Source organism: Sardina pilchardus, chromosome 6 (genome assembly GCF_963854185.1).
Source record: "Sardina pilchardus chromosome 6, fSarPil1.1, whole genome shotgun sequence".
Taxonomy (NCBI): Eukaryota; Metazoa; Chordata; class Actinopteri; order Clupeiformes; family Clupeidae; genus Sardina; species Sardina pilchardus.
Window position 1 is genome coordinate 21748042 of NC_084999.1, and position 18400 is coordinate 21766441.

General features: G+C 36.9%; 1 protein-coding gene across 3 annotated transcripts in view; it reads right to left on the minus strand.

The window, feature by feature from the left end:
* The window catches only part of LOC134082978 (fatty acyl-CoA hydrolase precursor, medium chain-like), a 53538-nt gene that overhangs the window by 22648 nt on the left and 12490 nt on the right, over window positions 1-18400 (minus strand). For all 3 annotated transcript variants that reach the window (XM_062539051.1, XM_062539050.1, XM_062539053.1), the window contains exons 3-7: window positions 18097-18235; window positions 17808-17941; window positions 17459-17612; window positions 17100-17204; window positions 16894-16992 (exon numbers count right to left, since the gene is read on the minus strand). In XM_062539051.1, the coding sequence (XP_062395035.1) occupies window positions 16894-16992; window positions 17100-17204; window positions 17459-17612; window positions 17808-17941; window positions 18097-18235 (631 nt within the window). The remainder of the gene's footprint in view (window positions 1-16893; window positions 16993-17099; window positions 17205-17458; window positions 17613-17807; window positions 17942-18096; window positions 18236-18400) is intronic.

Consider the following 18400-nt stretch of genomic DNA (forward strand, 5'->3'; position numbering starts at 1 on the left):
ATCAACATTAATTAGACTATATACAACTTTTAAAGTATTTACTGTGGGTCCCTCTCAAGCAGTGTTTATATGTCCTCCCTCGCTCCTCGATCCTCAATGATCTACATAAAGAAAGATAGAAGAAGGGCTAGACTATCCCATTGTTGCCGCTCCATCATTCTTTATGTAGATCAGTGAGGAGCGAGAGAGGACGCGTAAACGCTATATATGAGAGGCACCTTCTGTCTCAGGCTTTAAGCATACAATCTCATTAAGACTACAGATCCTGTTTCACTACTTCCTCTGTCCACAACTGTTTCAAAATAAAGGTCCTCACTGCAATAATACACTATTAAATCATTTAACCACTGAAACTACTCAACTATTGAACTGTTCAACCATTCCAACTGTCAGTTATCATCCACTATGCCTCCAGTCAACTACATGAAACCTCCATGTACCTAGCAACCAACATAGCAACCATTAAAATTAAGTGTTTATGACCGTTTCCATAGCAACCAACATGATTATACTGCAGTAACTTCTTGTTTCCTGATAGTGGCCACCATGGATACCCTAGCAACAAATGTTTCAAAATAAAAGTCCTCACTAGCAAGTTAGCTAGTTAGCATGGTTAGCATAGTTAGCATTGTTAGCATAACTGCAAAAAATCATAAACTAAGTAAGCTAATCAACCTGGTTAGCATTGTTAGCAAATTTAGCATTGTTAGCATAGTTAGCATTTTTAGCATTACTGCTAGGAATCATCGGTTAAGTTAGCTAATCAACCTGGTTAGCATTTTTAGTAAAGTTAGCATTGCTAGCATAATAAGCATTTTTAACGTAACTGCTAGAAATCATTAGCTAAGTTAGCTAATCAACATTTTAACATGAATAGAAATCATTAGTTAAGTTAGAACTGGAACGTTTCATCTTTAAACTGTCTACCTTCACACTATCAACTCTCTGTAAACTATGCAACCACCATGTCTACCCTAGCTACACCTTAGTAACCATATCTACATTATCTATCTATTTTTGCATTTTCATGCACTGGTAATTCCTTGGAATTGCATTTCTAGTTCTTCTTCTAACGCACGCAATTCAGCTTCAACCGCTTAACGTAGAAACTCCATTCAAATTTTGACGCGTAGGTCTTACTTACGCGATGTGGGCTTTGTATTTTTCAACTTTGTAACTTTTATACTTTTTAAACTATTAGTTAAAAACTATTACAATTTCCCCCATAGACTTAACATGGCTCATTATGACATCACGGCAGCAATTAGAATGTTACCCCAGCTGGTCAGCCACCTGGGCACCAACTGTCAGTTTCTCTCAGGCAATCTCTCTGAAGACTACATATTCTGTTCCCCTGTATCCTCTGCGCACAACAGTATCAAAATAAGTCCTCCTAATTCCATTCAACTTTATATCCATTCATCTTCTTCAAACCATTCACTCATCCACCCATTCTAAACAGTCTGCCTATCAACATCAATTAGACGCTCTACATTCAACTTTTAAACAATCTACTCTCTCTTAAGACTAGCCAGTTAAATTGATTACACCTGTATCTGTATCCACTACTCTCAGTAGAGCTGTCTCTCCATTCTACAAGAATATAAGGCACATTCCATCCAACATTCTATCCATTCATCTTCTTCAGACCATTCACTCATCCACCCATTAAACTGTCTATCAACATCTATTAAACAATCTGTCTATCAACATCCATTAAACTCTCTGTCTATCAACATTAATTAGACTATCTACATTCAACTTTTAAATTATTTACTCTGTCTCAGGCTTTAAGAGTACTCTGGCTCTCTTAAGACTAGCCAGTTAAATTGATTACACCTGTGTCAACTACTCTCAGAGAGCTGTATCAGTGTCTCTCTTAACAAGAATATAAGGCACATTCCATCCAACCTTCTATCCATTCATCTTCTTCAGACCATTCACTCATCCACCCATTAAATTGTCAATCAATATCTATTAAACAATTTGCCTATCAACATCCATTAAACATTCTGTCTATCAACATTAACTAGACTATCTACATACAACTTTTAAAGTATTTACTGTGGGTCCCTCTCAAGCAGCGTTTATATGTCCTCCCTCGCTCCTCGATCCTCAATGATCTACATAAAGAAAGATAGAAGAAGGGCTAGACTATCCCATTGTTGCCGCTCCATCATTCTTTATGTAGATCAGTGAGGAGCGAGAGAGGACGCGTAAACGCTATATGAGAGGCACCTTCTGTCTCAGGCTTTAAGCATACAATCTCATTAAGACTACAGATCCTGTTTCACTACGTCCTCTGTCCACAATTGTTTCAAAATAAAGGTCCTCACTGCAATAATACACTATTAAATCATTTAACCATTGAAACTACTCAATTATTGAACTGTTCAACCATTCCAACTGTCAGTTATCATCCACTATGCCTCCAGTCAACTACATGAAACCTCCATGTACCTAGCAACCAACATAGCAACCATTAAAATTAAGTGTTTGTGACCGTTTCCATAGCAACCAACATGATTATACTGCAGTAACTTCTTGTTTCCTGATAGTGGCCACCATGGATACCCTAGCAAAAAAATGTTTCAAAATAAAAGTCCTCACTAGCAAGTTAGCTAGTTAGCATGGTTAGCATAGTTAGCATTGTTAGCATAGTTAGCATTTTTAGTATAACTGCAAAAAATCATCAACTAAGTTAGCTAATCAACCTGGTTAGCATTGTTAGCAAATTTAGCATTGTTAGCATAGTTAGCATTTTTAGCATTACTGCTAGAAATCATCGGTTAAGTTAGCTAATCAACCTGGTTAGCATTGTTAGTAAAGTTAGCATTGCTAGCATAATAAGCATTTTTAGCGTAACTGCTAGAAATCATTAGCTAAGTTAGCTAATCAACATTTTAACATGAATAGAAATCATTAGTTAAGTTAGAACTGGAACGTTTCATCTTTAAAACGTCTACCTTCACACTATCAACTCTCTGTAAACTATGCAACCACCATGTTTACCCTAGCTACACCTTAGTAACCATATGTACATTATCTATTTTTGCATTTTCATGCACTGGTAATTCCTTGGAATTGCATTTCTAGTTATTATTATAGTGCATGAAAATGCACTATATTGTTCTTCCTAGGTTTCTTATTATTCCAACTTCTTCTAACGCTCGCAATTCAGCTTGAACCGTTTAACATGGAAACTTGATTCAAACTTTGCTACGTAGGTCTTACTAAGGAGACCTGTGCAATGTATTTTTCAACTTTGTAACTTTTATACTTTTTAAACTATAAATTAAAAACTATTAAAAATTTCCCCATAGACTTAACATTGCTCATTATGACATCACAGCAGCAATTAGAATGTTATGCCAGGTGGCCAGTCCAGGTGCAGCAGCTCTCTCTCTCTCTCTCTCAGGCTCTCTTGACACTACATTTTCTGTTCCCCTGTATCAACTGTATCAACTTAAGTCTTCCTAATTCCATCCAACTTTCTATCCATTCATCTTCTTCAAACCATTCACTCATCCACCCATTCTAAACAGTCTGCCTATCAACATCAACTAGACCATCTACATTCAACTTTTAAAGCCTGAGACAGAGAAGATTGGTTAAGTTTACACTCTGGCTCTCTTAAGACTAGCCAGTTAAATTGATTACACCTGTATCTGTATCCACTACTCTCAGTAGAGAGCTGTGTCTCTCCACTCTACAAGAATATAAGGCACATTGCATCCAACTTTTTATCCATTCATCTTCTTCAGACCATTCACTCATCCACCCATTAAACTGTCTATCAACATCTATTAAACAATCTGCCTATCAACATCCATTAAACTCTTTGTCTATCAACATTAATTAGACTATCTACATTCAACTTTTAAATGATTTACTCTGTCTCAGGCTTTAAGAGTACACTCTGGCTCTCTTAAGACTAGCCAGTTAAATTGATTACACCTGTATCAACTACTCTCAGAGAGCTGTATCAGTGTCTCTCTTAACAAGAATATAAGGCACATTCCATCCAACCTTCTATCCATTCATCTTCTTCAGACCATTCGCTCATCCACCCATTAAACAGTCAATCAATATCTATTAAACAATCTGCCTATCAACATCCATTAAACATTCTGTCTATCAACATTAATTAGACTAGATACATACAAGTATTTACTGTGGGTGCCTCTCAAGCAGCGTTTATATGTCCTCCCTCGCTCCTCGGGCCTCGATCCTCAATGATCTACATAAAGAAAGATAGAAGAAGGGCTAGACTATCCCATTGTTGCCGCTCCATCATTCTTTATGTAGATCAGTGAATTGTCAATTGTTTCCTTTGTCCACAACTGTTTCAAAATAAAATCCTCACTGCAATAATAGACTATCAAATCATTTAACCATTGAAACTACTCAACTGTTTAACTGTTCAACCATTCCAACTGTCAGTTATCATCCACTATGCCTCCAGTCAACTATATGAAACCTCCATGTACCTAGCAACCAACATAGCAACCATTAAAATGAAGTGCTTATGACCGTTTCCATAGCAACCAACATGATTATACTGCAGTAACTTCTTATTTCCTGATAGTGGCCACCATGGATACCCTAGCAACAAATGTTTCAAAATAAAAGTCCTCACTAGCAAGTTAGCTAGTTAGCATAGTTAGCATTTTTAGCATAACTGCAAAATATCATCAACTAAGTTAGCTAATCAACCTGGTTAGCATTGTTAGCAAATTTAGCATTGTTAGCATAGGTAGCATTTTTAGCATTACTGCTAGAAATCATCGGTTAAGTTAGCTAATCAACCTGGTTAGCATTGTTAGTAAAGTTAGCATTGGTAGCATAATTAGAATGTTTAGCATAACTGCTAGAAATCATTAGCTAAGTTAGCGAATCAACATTTTAACATGAATAGAAATCATTAGTTAAGTTAGAACTGGAATGTTTCATCTTTAAACTGTCTACCTTCACACTATCAACTCTCTGTAAACTATGCAACCACCATATTTACGCTAGCTACACCTTAGTAACCATATCTACATTATCTATCTATTTTTGCATTTTCATGCACTGGTAATTCCTTGGAATTGCATTTCTAGTTAAACTTCTTCTTCTAACGCTCGCAATTCAGCTTCAACCGTTTAACGTAGAAACTTCATTCAAACTTTGTTGCGTAGGTCTTGCTTATGCCATATGTGCTTTGTATTTTTCAACTTTGTAACTTTTATACTTTTTAAACTATTAGTTAAAAACTATCACCATTTCCCCCATAGACTTAACATTGCTCATTATGACATCACGGCAGCAATTAGAATGTTACCCCAGCTGGTCAGCCACCTGGGCACCAACTGTCAGTTTCTCTCAGGCTCCTCTCTGAAGACTACATATTCTGTTCCCCTGTATCCTCTGCGCACAACAGTATCAAAATAAGTCCTCCTAATTCCATCCAACTTTATATCCATTCATCTTCTTCAAACCATTCACTCATCCACCCATTCTAAACAGTCTGCCTATCAACAACATCAATTAGACGCTCTACATTGAACTTTTAAACAATCTACTCTGTCTCAGGCTGGCTCTCTTAAGACTAGCCAGTTAAATTGATTACACCTGTATCTGTATCCACTACTCTCAGTAGAGAGCTGTGTCTCTCCATTCTACAAGAATATAAGGCACATTCCATCCAACATTCTATCCATTCATCTTCTTCAGACCATTCACTCATCCACCCATTAAACTGTCTATCAACATCTATTAAACAATCTGTCTATCAACATCCATTAAACTCTCTGTCTATCAACATTTATTAGACTATCTACATTCAACTTTTAAATTATTTACTGTCTCAGGCTTTAAGAGTACACGCTGGCTCTCTTAAGACTAGCCAGTTAAATTGATTACACCTGTGTCAACTACTCTCAGAGAGCTGTATCAGTGTCTCTCTTAACAAGAATATAAGGCACATTCCATCCAACCTTCTATCCATTCATCTTCTTCAGACCATTCACTCATCCACCCATTAAACTGTCAATCAATATCTATTAAACAATCTGCCTATCAACATCCATTAAACATTCTGTCTATCAACATTAATTAGACTATATACAACTTTTAAAGTATTTACTGTGGGTCCCTCTCAAGCAGTGTTTATATGTCCTCCCTCGCTCCTCGATCCTCAATGATCTACATAAAGAAAGATAGAAGAAGGGCTAGACTATCCCATTGTTGCCGCTCCATCATTCTTTATGTAGATCAGTGAGGAGCGAGAGAGGACGCGTAAACGCTATATATGAGAGGCACCTTCTGTCTCAGGCTTTAAGCATACAATCTCATTAAGACTACAGATCCTGTTTCACTACTTCCTCTGTCCACAACTGTTTCAAAATAAAGGTCCTCACTGCAATAATACACTATTAAATCATTTAACCACTGAAACTACTCAACTATTGAACTGTTCAACCATTCCAACTGTCAGTTATCATCCACTATGCCTCCAGTCAACTACATGAAACCTCCATGTACCTAGCAACCAACATAGCAACCATTAAAATTAAGTGTTTATGACCGTTTCCATAGCAACCAACATGATTATACTGCAGTAACTTCTTGTTTCCTGATAGTGGCCACCATGGATACCCTAGCAACAAATGTTTCAAAATAAAAGTCCTCACTAGCAAGTTAGCTAGTTAGCATGGTTAGCATAGTTAGCATTGTTAGCATTTTTAGCATAACTGCAAAAAATCATAAACTAAGTAAGCTAATCAACCTGGTTAAGATTGTTAGCAAATTTAGCATTGTTAGCATAGTTAGCATTTTTAGCATTACTGCTAGGAATCATCGGTTAAGTTAGCTAATCAACCTGGTTAGCATTTTTAGTAAAGTTAGCATTGCTAGCATAATAAGCATTTTTAGCGTAACTGCTAGAAATCATTAGCTAAGTTAGCTAATCAACATTTTAACATGAATAGAAATCATTAGTTAAGTTAGAACTGGAACGTTTCATCTTTAAACTGTCTACCTTCACACTATCAACTCTCTGTAAACTATGCAACCACCATGTCTACCCTAGCTACACCTTAGTAACCATATCTACATTATCTATCTATTTTTGCATTTTCATGCACTGGTAATTCCTTGGAATTGCATTTCTAGTTCTTCTTCTAACGCACGCAATTCAGCTTCAACCGTTTAACGTAGAAACTTCATTCAAACGTTGTTGCGTAGGTCTTGCTTATGCCATGCCTGCTTTGTATTTTTCAACTTTGTAACTTTTATACTTTTTAAACTATTAGTTAAAAACTATTACAATTTCCCCCATAGACTTAACATTGCTCATTATGACATCACGGCAGCAATTAGAATCTTAGGCCAGGTGGCCGGCCACCTGGGCACCAACTGTCAGTTTCTCTGGCTTTAAGCATACAGTCTCTCAGAAGACTACATATCCTGTTAACTGTTTACTCTGTCCACAACTGTTTCAAAATAAAAGTCCTCACTGCAATAATACACTATTAAATCATTTAACCATTGAAACTACTCAACTATTGAACTGTTCAACCATTCCAACTGTCAGTTATCATCCACTATGCCTCCAGTCAACTACATGAAACCTCCATGTACCTAGCAACCAACATAGCAACCATTAAAATTAAGCGTTTATGACCGTTTCCATAGCAACCAACATGATTATACTGCAGTAACTTCTTGTTTCCTGATAGTGGCCACCATGGATACCCTAGCAACAAATGTTTCAAAATAAAAGTCCTCACTAGCAAGTTAGCTAGTTAGCATGGTTAGCATTGTTAGCATAGTTAGCATTTTTAGCATAACTGCAAAAAAGCATCAACTAAGTTAGCTAATCAACCTGGTTAGCATTGTTAGCAAATTTAGCATTGTTAGCATAGTTAGCATTTTTAGCATTACTGCTAGAAATCATCGGTTAAGTTAGCTAATCAACCTGGTTAGCATTGTTAATAAAGTTAGCATTGCTAACATTATTAGCATTTTTAACGTAACTGCTAGAAATCATTAGCTAAGTTAGCTAATCAACATTTTAACATGAATAGAAATCATTAGTTAAGTTAGAACTGGAATGTTTCATCTTTTAACTGTCTACCTTCACACTATCAACTCTCTGTAAACTATGCAACCACCATGTTTACCCTAGCTACACCTTAGTAACCATATCTACATTATCTATCTATTTTTGCATTTTCATGCACTGGTAATTCCTTGGAATTGCATTTCTAGTTATAATTCTTTTTCTTCTAACGCTCGCAATTCAGCTTGAACCGTTTAACGTAGAAACTTGATTCAAACTTTGCTACGTAGGTCTTACTAAGGAGACCTGTGCAATATATTTTTCAACTTTGGAACTTTTATACTTTTTAAACTGTAAATTAAAAACTATTAAACATTTCCCCATAGACTTAACATTGCTCATTATGACATCACGGCAGCAATTAGAATGTTACGCCAGGTGGCCAGTCCAGGTGCAGCAGCTCTCTCTCTCTCTCAGGCTACATACACTGGCTCTCTTAAGACTAGCCAGTTAAATTGATTACACCTGTATCTGTATCCACTACTCTCAGTAGAGAGCTGTGTCTCTCCAGTCTACAAGAATATAAGGCACATTCCATCCAACTTTCTATCCATTCATCTTCTTCAGACCATTCACTCATCCACCCATTAAACTGTCTATCAACATCTATTAAACAATCTGCCTATCAACATCCATTAAACTCTCTGTCTATCAACATTAATTAGACTATCTACATTCAACTTTTAAATGATTTACTCTGTCTCAGGCTTTAAGCACACTCTCTCTTAAGACTAGCCAGTTAAATTGATTACACCTGTATCAACTACTCTCAGAGAGCTGTATCAGTGTAAATCTTAACAAGAATATAAGGCACATTCCATCCAACCTTCTATCCATTCATCTTCTTCAGACCATTCACTCATCCACCCATTAAACTGTCAATCAATATCTATTAAACAATCTGCCTATCAACATCCATTAAACATTCTGTCTATCAACATTAATTAGACTATCTACATACAACTTTCAAAGTATTTACTGTGGGTGCCTCTCAAGCAGCGTTTATATGTCCTCCCTCGCTCCTCGATCCTCAATGATCTACATAAAGAAAGATAGAAGAAGGGCTAGACTATCCCATTGTTGCCGCTCCATCATTCTTTATGTAGATCAGTGAGGATCGAGGAGCGAGAGAGGACGCGTAAACGCTATATGAGAGGCACCTTCTGTCTCAGGCTTTAAGCATACAATCTCATTTAGACTACAGATTCTGTTTCACTACTTCCTCTGTCCACAACTGTTTCAAAATAAAGGTCCTCACTGTACACTATTAAATCATTTAACCATTGTAACTACTCAACTATTTAACTGTTCAACCATTCCAACTGTCAGTTATCAACTATGCCTCCAGTCAACTACACGAAACCTCCATGTACCTAGCAATCAACATACCAACCATTAAAATTAAGCGTTTATGACCGTTTCCATAGCAACCAACATGATTATGCTGCAGTAACTTCTTGCTTCCTGATAGTGGCCACCATGGATACCCTAGCAACAAATGTTTCAAATTAAAAGTCCTCACTAGCAAGTTAGCTAGTTAGCATGGTTAGCATAGTTAACATTGTTAGCATAGTTAGCATTTTTAGCATAACTGCAAAAAACATCTAACTAAGTTAGCTAATCAACCTGGTTTGCATTGTTAGCAATTTTAGCATAGTTAGCATTTTTAGCATTATTGCTAGAAATCATCAGTTAAGTTAGCTAATCAACCTGGTTAGCATTGTTAGTTTAAGTTAGCATTGTTACCATACTTAGCATTGCTAGCATAGTTAGCATTTTTAGCATAACTGCTAGAAATCATTAGCTAAGTTAGCTAATCAACCTGGTTAACACTGTGAGCATAGTTAGCATAGTTAACATTTTTACCATTACTGCATGAAATCAGTAGCTAAGTTAACCAATCAACCTGGTTATCATTGTTACCATAGTTAACATTTTAAAGGGATAATCCGGAGTGAAATGCACTTTAGATCAATTTTTCGGACTATTGGGAGTACATACGTTGAGTTGACACCAAAATCATGTCATTCGGATGTATTTTGAGAAAGTTCGAGTTCACCGTTTTTAGCCAAAACTCGTTAGCCTGGAAGTGACCGGGGCAGGTCCTTTCGCCACTACAAAACGCTATTTTTATACCTCTTCTACTGTTCCAAACAACGCTACACTTACGTGGTAGTGAGTAGAGGTTCCCTAAAGCCAAACCGAAGTATCCCCACGTCTTTATGTGGTCAGATAGAGAGTCCAGAATGAATTTAATCGAGTCAGTACCTTCCGGAAATGTCGCGGTGGCAGCTGCGCAACGCTTCAACAACACTTTACTAACATTTCCGGAAAGGTACTGACTCGATTAAATTCATTCTGGACTCTCTATCCGACCACATAAAGACGTGAGGATACTTCGGTTTGGCTTTAGGGACCCTCTACTCACTACCACGTAAGTGTAGCGTTGTTTGGAACAGTAGAAGAGGTATAAAAATAGCGTTTTGTAGTGGCGGAAGGACCTGCCCCGGTCACTTACAGGCTAACGAGTTTTGGCTAAAAACGGTGAACTCGAACTTTCTCAAAATACATCCGAATGACATGATTTTGGTGTCAACTCAACGTATGTACTCCCAATAGTCCGAAAAATTTATCGAAAGTGAATTTCACTCCGGATTATCCCTTTAACATGAATAGAAATCAGCAAATCAAAATGTTTCAGCTTTAAACTGTCTACCTTCACACTATCAACTCTCTGTAAACTATGCAACCACCATATTTACCCTAGCTACACCTTAGTAACCATATCTACATTATCTATCTATTTTTGCATTTCATGCACTGGTAATTCCTTGGAATTGCATTTCTAGTTAAACTTCTTCTTCTAACGCAGCCAATTCAGCTTCAACCGTTTAACGTAGAAACTTCATTCAAACGTTGTTGCGTAGGTCTTGCTTATGCCATGCCTGCTTTGTATTTTTTAACTTTGTAACTTTTATACTTTTTAAACTATTACTTAAAAACTATTACCATTTCCCCCATAGACTTAACATTGCTCATTATGACATCACGGCAGCAATTAGAATCTTACGCCAGGTGGCCGGCCACCTGGGCACCAACTGTCAGTTTCTCTGGCTTTAAGCATACAGTCTCTCAGAAGACTACATATCCTGTTAACTGTTTCCTCTGTCCACAACTGTTTCAAAATAAAAGTCCTCACTGCAATAATACACTATTAAATAATTTAACCATTGAAACTACTCAACTATTGAACTGTTCAACCATTCCAACTGTCAGTTATCATCCACTATGCCTCCAGTCAACTACATGAAACCTCCATGTACCTAGCAACCAACATAGCAACCATTCAAATTAAGTGTTTATGACCGTTTCCATAGCAACCAACATGATTATACTGCAGTAACTTCTTGTTTCCTGATAGTGGCCACCATGGAAACCCTAGCAACGAATGTTTCAAAATAAAAGTCCTCACTAGCAAGTTAGCTAGTTAGCATGGTTAGCATAGTTAGCATAGTTAGCATTTTTAGCATAACTGCAAAAAATCATCAACTAAGTTAGCTAATCAACCTGGTTAGCATTGTTAGCAAATTTAGCATTGTTAGCATAGTTAGCATTTTTAGCATTACTGCTAGAAATCATCGGTTAAGTTAGCTAATCAACCTGGTTAGCATTGTTAATAAAGTTAGCATTGCTAACATTATTAGCATTTTTAACGTAACTGCTAGAAATCATTAGCTAAGCTAGCTAATCAACATTTTAACATGAATAGAAATCATTAGTTAAGCTAGAACTGGAATGTTTCATCTTTTAACTGTCTACCTTCACACTATCAACTCTCTGTAAACTATGCAACCACCATGTTTACCCTAGCTACACCTTAGTAACCATATCTACATTATCTATCTATTTTTGCATTTTCATGCACTGGTAATTCCTTGGAATTGCATTTCTAGTTAGACTATCTACATTCAACTTTTAAATTATTTACTCTGTCTCAGGCTTTAAGAGTACACTCTGGCTCTCTTAAGACTAGCCAGTTAAATTGATTACACCTGTATCAACTACTCTCAGATAGCTGTATCAGTGTCTCTCTTAACAAGAATATAAGGCACATTCCATCCAACCTTCTATCCATTCATCTTCTTCAGACCATTCACTCATCCACCCATTAAACTGTCAATCAATATCTATTAAACAATCTGCCTATCAACATCCATTAAACATTCTGTCTATCAACATTAATTAGACTATCTACATACAACTTTTAAAGTATTTACTGTGGGTCCCTCTCAAGCAGCGTTTATATGTCCTCCCTCGCTCCTCGATCCTCAATGATCTACATAAAGAAAGATAGAAGAAGGGCTAGACTATCCCATTGTTGCCGCTCCATCATTCTTTATGTAGATCAGTGAGGAGCGAGAGAGGACGCGTAAACGCTATATGAGAGGCACCTTCTGTCTCAGGCTTTAAGCATACAATCTCATTAAGACTACAGATCCTGTTTCACTACTTCCTCTGTCCACAACTGTTTCAAAATAAAGGTCCTCACTGCAATAATACACTATTAAATCATTTAACCACTGAAACTACTCAACTATTGAACTGTTCAACCATTCCAACTGTCAGTTATCATCCACTATGCCTCCAGTCAACTACATGAAACCTCCATGTACCTAGCAACCAACATAGCCACCATTAAAATTAAGTGTTTATGACCGTTTCCATAGCAACCAACATGATTATACTGCAGTAACTTCTTGTTTCCTGATAGTGGCCACCATGGATACCCTAGCAACAAATGTTTCAAAATAAAAGTCCTCACTAGCAAGTTAGCTAGTTAGCATGGTTAGCATTGTTAGCATAGTTAGCATTGTTAGCATAACTGCAAAAAATCATCAACTAAGTTAGCTAATCAACCTGGTTAGCATTGTTAGCAAATTTAGCATTGTTAGCATAGTTGGCATTTTTAGCATTACTGCTAGAAATCATCGGTTAAGTTAGCTAATCAACCTGGTTAGCATTGTTAGTAAAGTTAGCATTGCTAGCATAATAAACATTTTTAGCGTAACTGCTAGAAATCATTAGCTAATTTAGCTAATCAACATTTTAACATGAATAGAAATCATTAGTTAAGTTAGAACTGGAACGTTTCATCTTTAAACTGTCTACCTTCACACTATCAACTCTCTGTAAACTATGCAACCACCATGTTTACCCTAGCTACACCTTAGTAACCATATCTACATTATCTATCTATTTTTGCATTTTCATGCACTGGTAATTCCTTGGAATTGCATTTCTAGTTATTATTATTCCGCTGATCAAATTCATTTTTTCTATTCAGCTTGAACTGTTTAACCTAGAAACTTCATTCAAACGTTGCAACGTAGGTCCTCAATAGGGGCATGCTGCTATGTATTTTTCAACTTTGTAACTTTTTTACTTTTTAAACTAAAAATTAAAAACTATTAAAAATGTCCCCATAGACTTAACATTGGCCTCTATGACATCACAGTCGGATCGTTAAGCAATTAGAATCTTATGCCAGGTGGCCAGCCCCACCTGCAGCAGCTCTCTCTCTCTCTCTCTCTCAGGCTTTAAGCATACAATCTCTCTGTGAAGACTACATATCCTGTTAACTGTTTCCTCTTTCCACAACTCTTTAAAGATAAAAGTTCTCACTGCAATAATACACTATTAAATCATTTAACCATTGAAACTACTCAACTATTTAACTGTTCAACCATTCCAACTGTCAGTTATCATCAACTATGCCTCCAGTCAACTACATGAGACCTCCATGTACCTAGCAACCAACATAGCAACCATTAAAATCAAGCGTTTATAACCGTTTCCATAGCAACCAACATGATTTTACTACAGTAACTTCTTTATTCCCGATAGTGGCAGCCATGGATACCCTATCAACAAATGTTTCAAAATAGAAGTCCTCAGTAGCAAGTTAGCTAGTTAGCATGGTTAGCATAGTTAGCATATTTAGCATTTTTAGCATAGCTGCTAGAAATGATTAGCTAAGTTAGCTAATCAACCTAGTTAGCATGGTTAGCATAGTTAGCATTGTTAGCATAGTTAGCATTTTTAGCATAGCTGCTAGAAATGATTAGCTAAGTTAGCTAATCAACCTAGTTAGCATTGTTAACATAGTTAGCATTGTTATCATAGTTAGCATTGTTAGCATAACTGTTAGAAATGATTAGCTAAGTTAGCTAATCAACCTGGTTTGCATAGTTAGCATTGTTAGTATAGTTAGCATTTTTAGCATAACTGATAGAAATCATTAGCTAGGTTAGCTAATCAACCTGGTTAACATTGTTAACATAGTTAACATTGTTATTATTGTTAGCATTTTTACCATAACTGTTATAAATCATTAGCTATGTAAACCAATCAACCTGGTTATCATAGTTAGATAACATTTTAACATACCTTTTAGAAATCATTAGTTAAGTTACAACTGGAATGTTTAAGCTTTAAACTGTCTAACTTCACACATCAACTGTCTTTAAACTATGCAACCACCATGTTTACCCTAGCTACACCTTAGTAACCATATCTACATTATCTATCTATATATTTTTGCATTTTCATGCACTGGTAATTCCTTGGAATTGCATTTCTAGTTATTATTCTTCCTCCGACCAAAATCCACGTTTTATAACGCTAAAACCACTTAACCGTTTGACGTCATTCAAACACTCCTACAAAGGTCTTGTAATGGAGATTTGTCCAATGTATTTTTCACATTTGTGAACTTTATACTTGTAGAGATATTTACGATAAAAGATTTTAAAATTCCCATAGAGTTAACGTTGAGACCCTTTGGCGGCAAAGATTAATTGTTACGTCAGTGCTCAGCTGTCAGTAATCAAGGATCTTTGATCCAAATGCCACCGCTGCGCCAGGCTGTAACAGCTATGAAAACATACCATGCCCCTGCTGTAAACCAGGACGTTATCGTCTTGTCAGCTGCTACTCCTTACTTGATTTGTAGTAACCGGTTTGCTCTCGGTAACGTTATCAACAGCTAACCTAACGTCAACGTAAACACTGTATTTAGCTAACGACAAGCAATTTACTAGCAAGTTACAAGCAACTGTTGCACCATAGGTTCAAGCCTTCTTATCACAGTCGTTTCTAGTAGCCTACCTACAAACTGCATTGCTATCGCTATCATTTTCACGTTTGTTTGTTTGTTAGCAAGCTAGCAGCTAGTCGTTTCAGCTATAGGGACTTGCCAGCCAGGCAATCATTTAAAGCTTTCGGCATCATTCACAAATTAAACACCTTTGTTAACAGCTTATTGTAGGCTACATTCCTATTAGGACAATCACACACCTGGAAACACTTTGAAGAACATACTAGCCCATCCTGTAATATGTGTAGCCTACATAAAATATCCTACTGTAAGCTAACGTTGCATTTGTATATCCTACCTGTTGCTGCATCATCGTTGATTGATTGGCGTTGTTTGAGATTGTATTCCGTATTCCAATGGTGTCTAAATCTATAGCCTATGCCTACTTTTAACCTGCATTAGTGTATGAAGGCTATGTAAGATATCCTACCAGTCGTCACTGTAGGCTACTAAAGTGTCAGCTCTTGCAACTTCAGTCTTTTAAATTCTAATAAATGAAGAGTTATTTTCCAAAATAGCCTATATCCACAATTTTGATGCATTTTCATAAAACACTTTTTAAATGTGACTTTCCAAGTAATTTAGTGGAATTGTAATTGGGTTATTGTTATTTATCTATTCTTCTGTGTAGCCTAGTTGTCTTTTTAACTATAGGCCTAATACAATGTTTTACACAGTCAGCAACCTTTTTGCATTTACATGCAATGGTAATTCCTTCCATGGAATTACATTTTCTAGTTGTTATTGTTATTATGATATTATGACATAACTGCTCTATCCCTTGCTTGGCCACGAGTTTGGCCACAAATTTTCTCCACATGATTATGTAATTGGTATCTCTGGTTTTATCTACTGGTATCATCTCTGGTAATATCTATATTACTGTGGTTTACCAGAGAGCATTGAAGTGGTTAGTAATCAAAGATTTGACCTCGATCTTAGTTCCAGTCCTCCAAATGTTTTCTATCAGCCACTAGCGGGCGCACTATGTCATTATTGACCTACTCTTGACACAAAGTTTTTAAAAAGCTGGGAACGGTTTTATCATATGATTCTTTTTCCATGTGTAGTTTATGTTGGTTTGTAGGCCTACGTTGCATAGAAACATTAACAAGTTCTACAACTAGTTCTGCTGTCCCTTCACTGTGAAGTAGACTAGGCCTCTTACAGGTTATTTGTCTTCTCTTTCTCATAAAAAGACATGCAGAATGCAAACAACACATTTCCCCACTGATTATGCACTATATAGCGGATTGAAGAGTGAAGCTATAATGAGCCTGTATCCCTAAATCATTAGGATATTCGTGGTTATACTTAGCCTAATATTTATATTCTAATAGTCCTGTTGATTCGTGAAATCAACCAGCACGATATGACATCCATGGTGTGAGAGTGATAATGTTTGTAGAAAGACCTTTTATATCTTTTACATACATTTTACATCTTTTATGTAGTTAAGTATAAGATTAAGTTATACATTATAGTAATAAATTAAGTAAATTAGTATATCATTATATATTAATAGTATACTGTATAAATTAAGTATAAACAAGTACAGAGCCATGCCCCAATTTTATCTTGGCCTTGACTGGTTTGCCTCTACAAGAGTAAAGGGCCATAATGCACTACTCACCAGAGCCAACTTCAAAATGTCCTCAGATGACATCTGCATGACACAGTCTACAATCTCGTGTGGCCTTGTACTAGCACAGTTTGAGGTGTTGGCCATTTTCTAAAGTAACAATTAAAAAAAAAACAAGACGAGAGACAATGTGACCACCCAACACCTCAGTATCATAATGCAAAACAAGGTGCAGATGTTGGAAGGTAATCAATCACCATGGCTATGTCCAAAGGCTGTGAGGTGACGAGGATATCCATGGCTGCACTGCCACTTTCAGCAATGCCTCGATGGAAGAGACCAGAGCTCAAGGGTGAAAGAACCTATGAGGAGCAATTCAATAAGCATTACTATTGCAAAGACTATCTAACAGTCCAAAGCCGTATAGGTAGCTTGAGTTTCATGCATATACTGACATTAATGGAAAGTAAAGGAAATGCATCAAAGACAAATATAATGGCAAAATAGGCGTACTAACAAAGTAAATATTGTATACCCTCTTGTAAACGAAAGTATACCATGCTATACACCAATTTATAGAACGCGAAACACTCCGTAACTTTGCATTGAAGCCCACCTGCAGTGACACACTCATCCCCCCTGCGGACTCCCCAAATATGGTGACAGACGAGGGGTCCCCTCCAAAGCTCTGGATGTTCTCCTGAACCCACTGCAGTGCAGCCACCTGGTCCAAGAGACCCATGTTTCCAGGGGCGTTATCATCCCCAGTGCTTACAGGAGACAGAAGGGGAAAACATGTTATGTCTGTGAAATACTGCACAAATCCTAAATCATATAAGTAGATGTTATATTACATTAATGGTATGGGATATGTAGACTCTTCATTTTTATTCTATGACAACAACAATCATTGTCCAAATCAAAATCAAGGTAAATCTAAGGTCATACAGTAACTGCAATCTCACCTGAAGAAGCCTAGCAATCCCAGCCTGTACTGGATCACCACCACCACCACTTTCTGATAGGCTGCCAGAACAGATCCATCATAAAAGGAGGCGGAGCCCATGTAAAACCCTCCACCATGGATCCACACCATGACCTGGATGACACCAGCCCATGACTTTAGACAGACACTGAGAACCATGACCAGTCATGGCAATGACCATGGTAATGAATTGAAATGTGATCGCAACATAACTTCCCAAACACAGATTAATGTAACCGCTTATACTGTCATTCTTTGATTAAACTCACCGGTAACTTGGCATCTTCAGAAGGTTTGCCAGGAGTGTAAACATTGAGATAGAGACAGTCCTCAGACACCTCAGGAATCTCCATGATCATGCCTAAGGCTTCTGACACCATTACAGAAATCTGGCGGTCTTGTATACACCTGATAACAAATCAGACATCAAAGTGCCCCCGCTCATAACGGGATTGTGACATTAGTCACAATCAGTCATTGAAGGTGCAGTCAGTGATGCATGACGTTGCATTCATTGTATTTTAATACTGAAATTTATTAGCAGTCCCTTTTGTCCAGAAACAATGTTATATT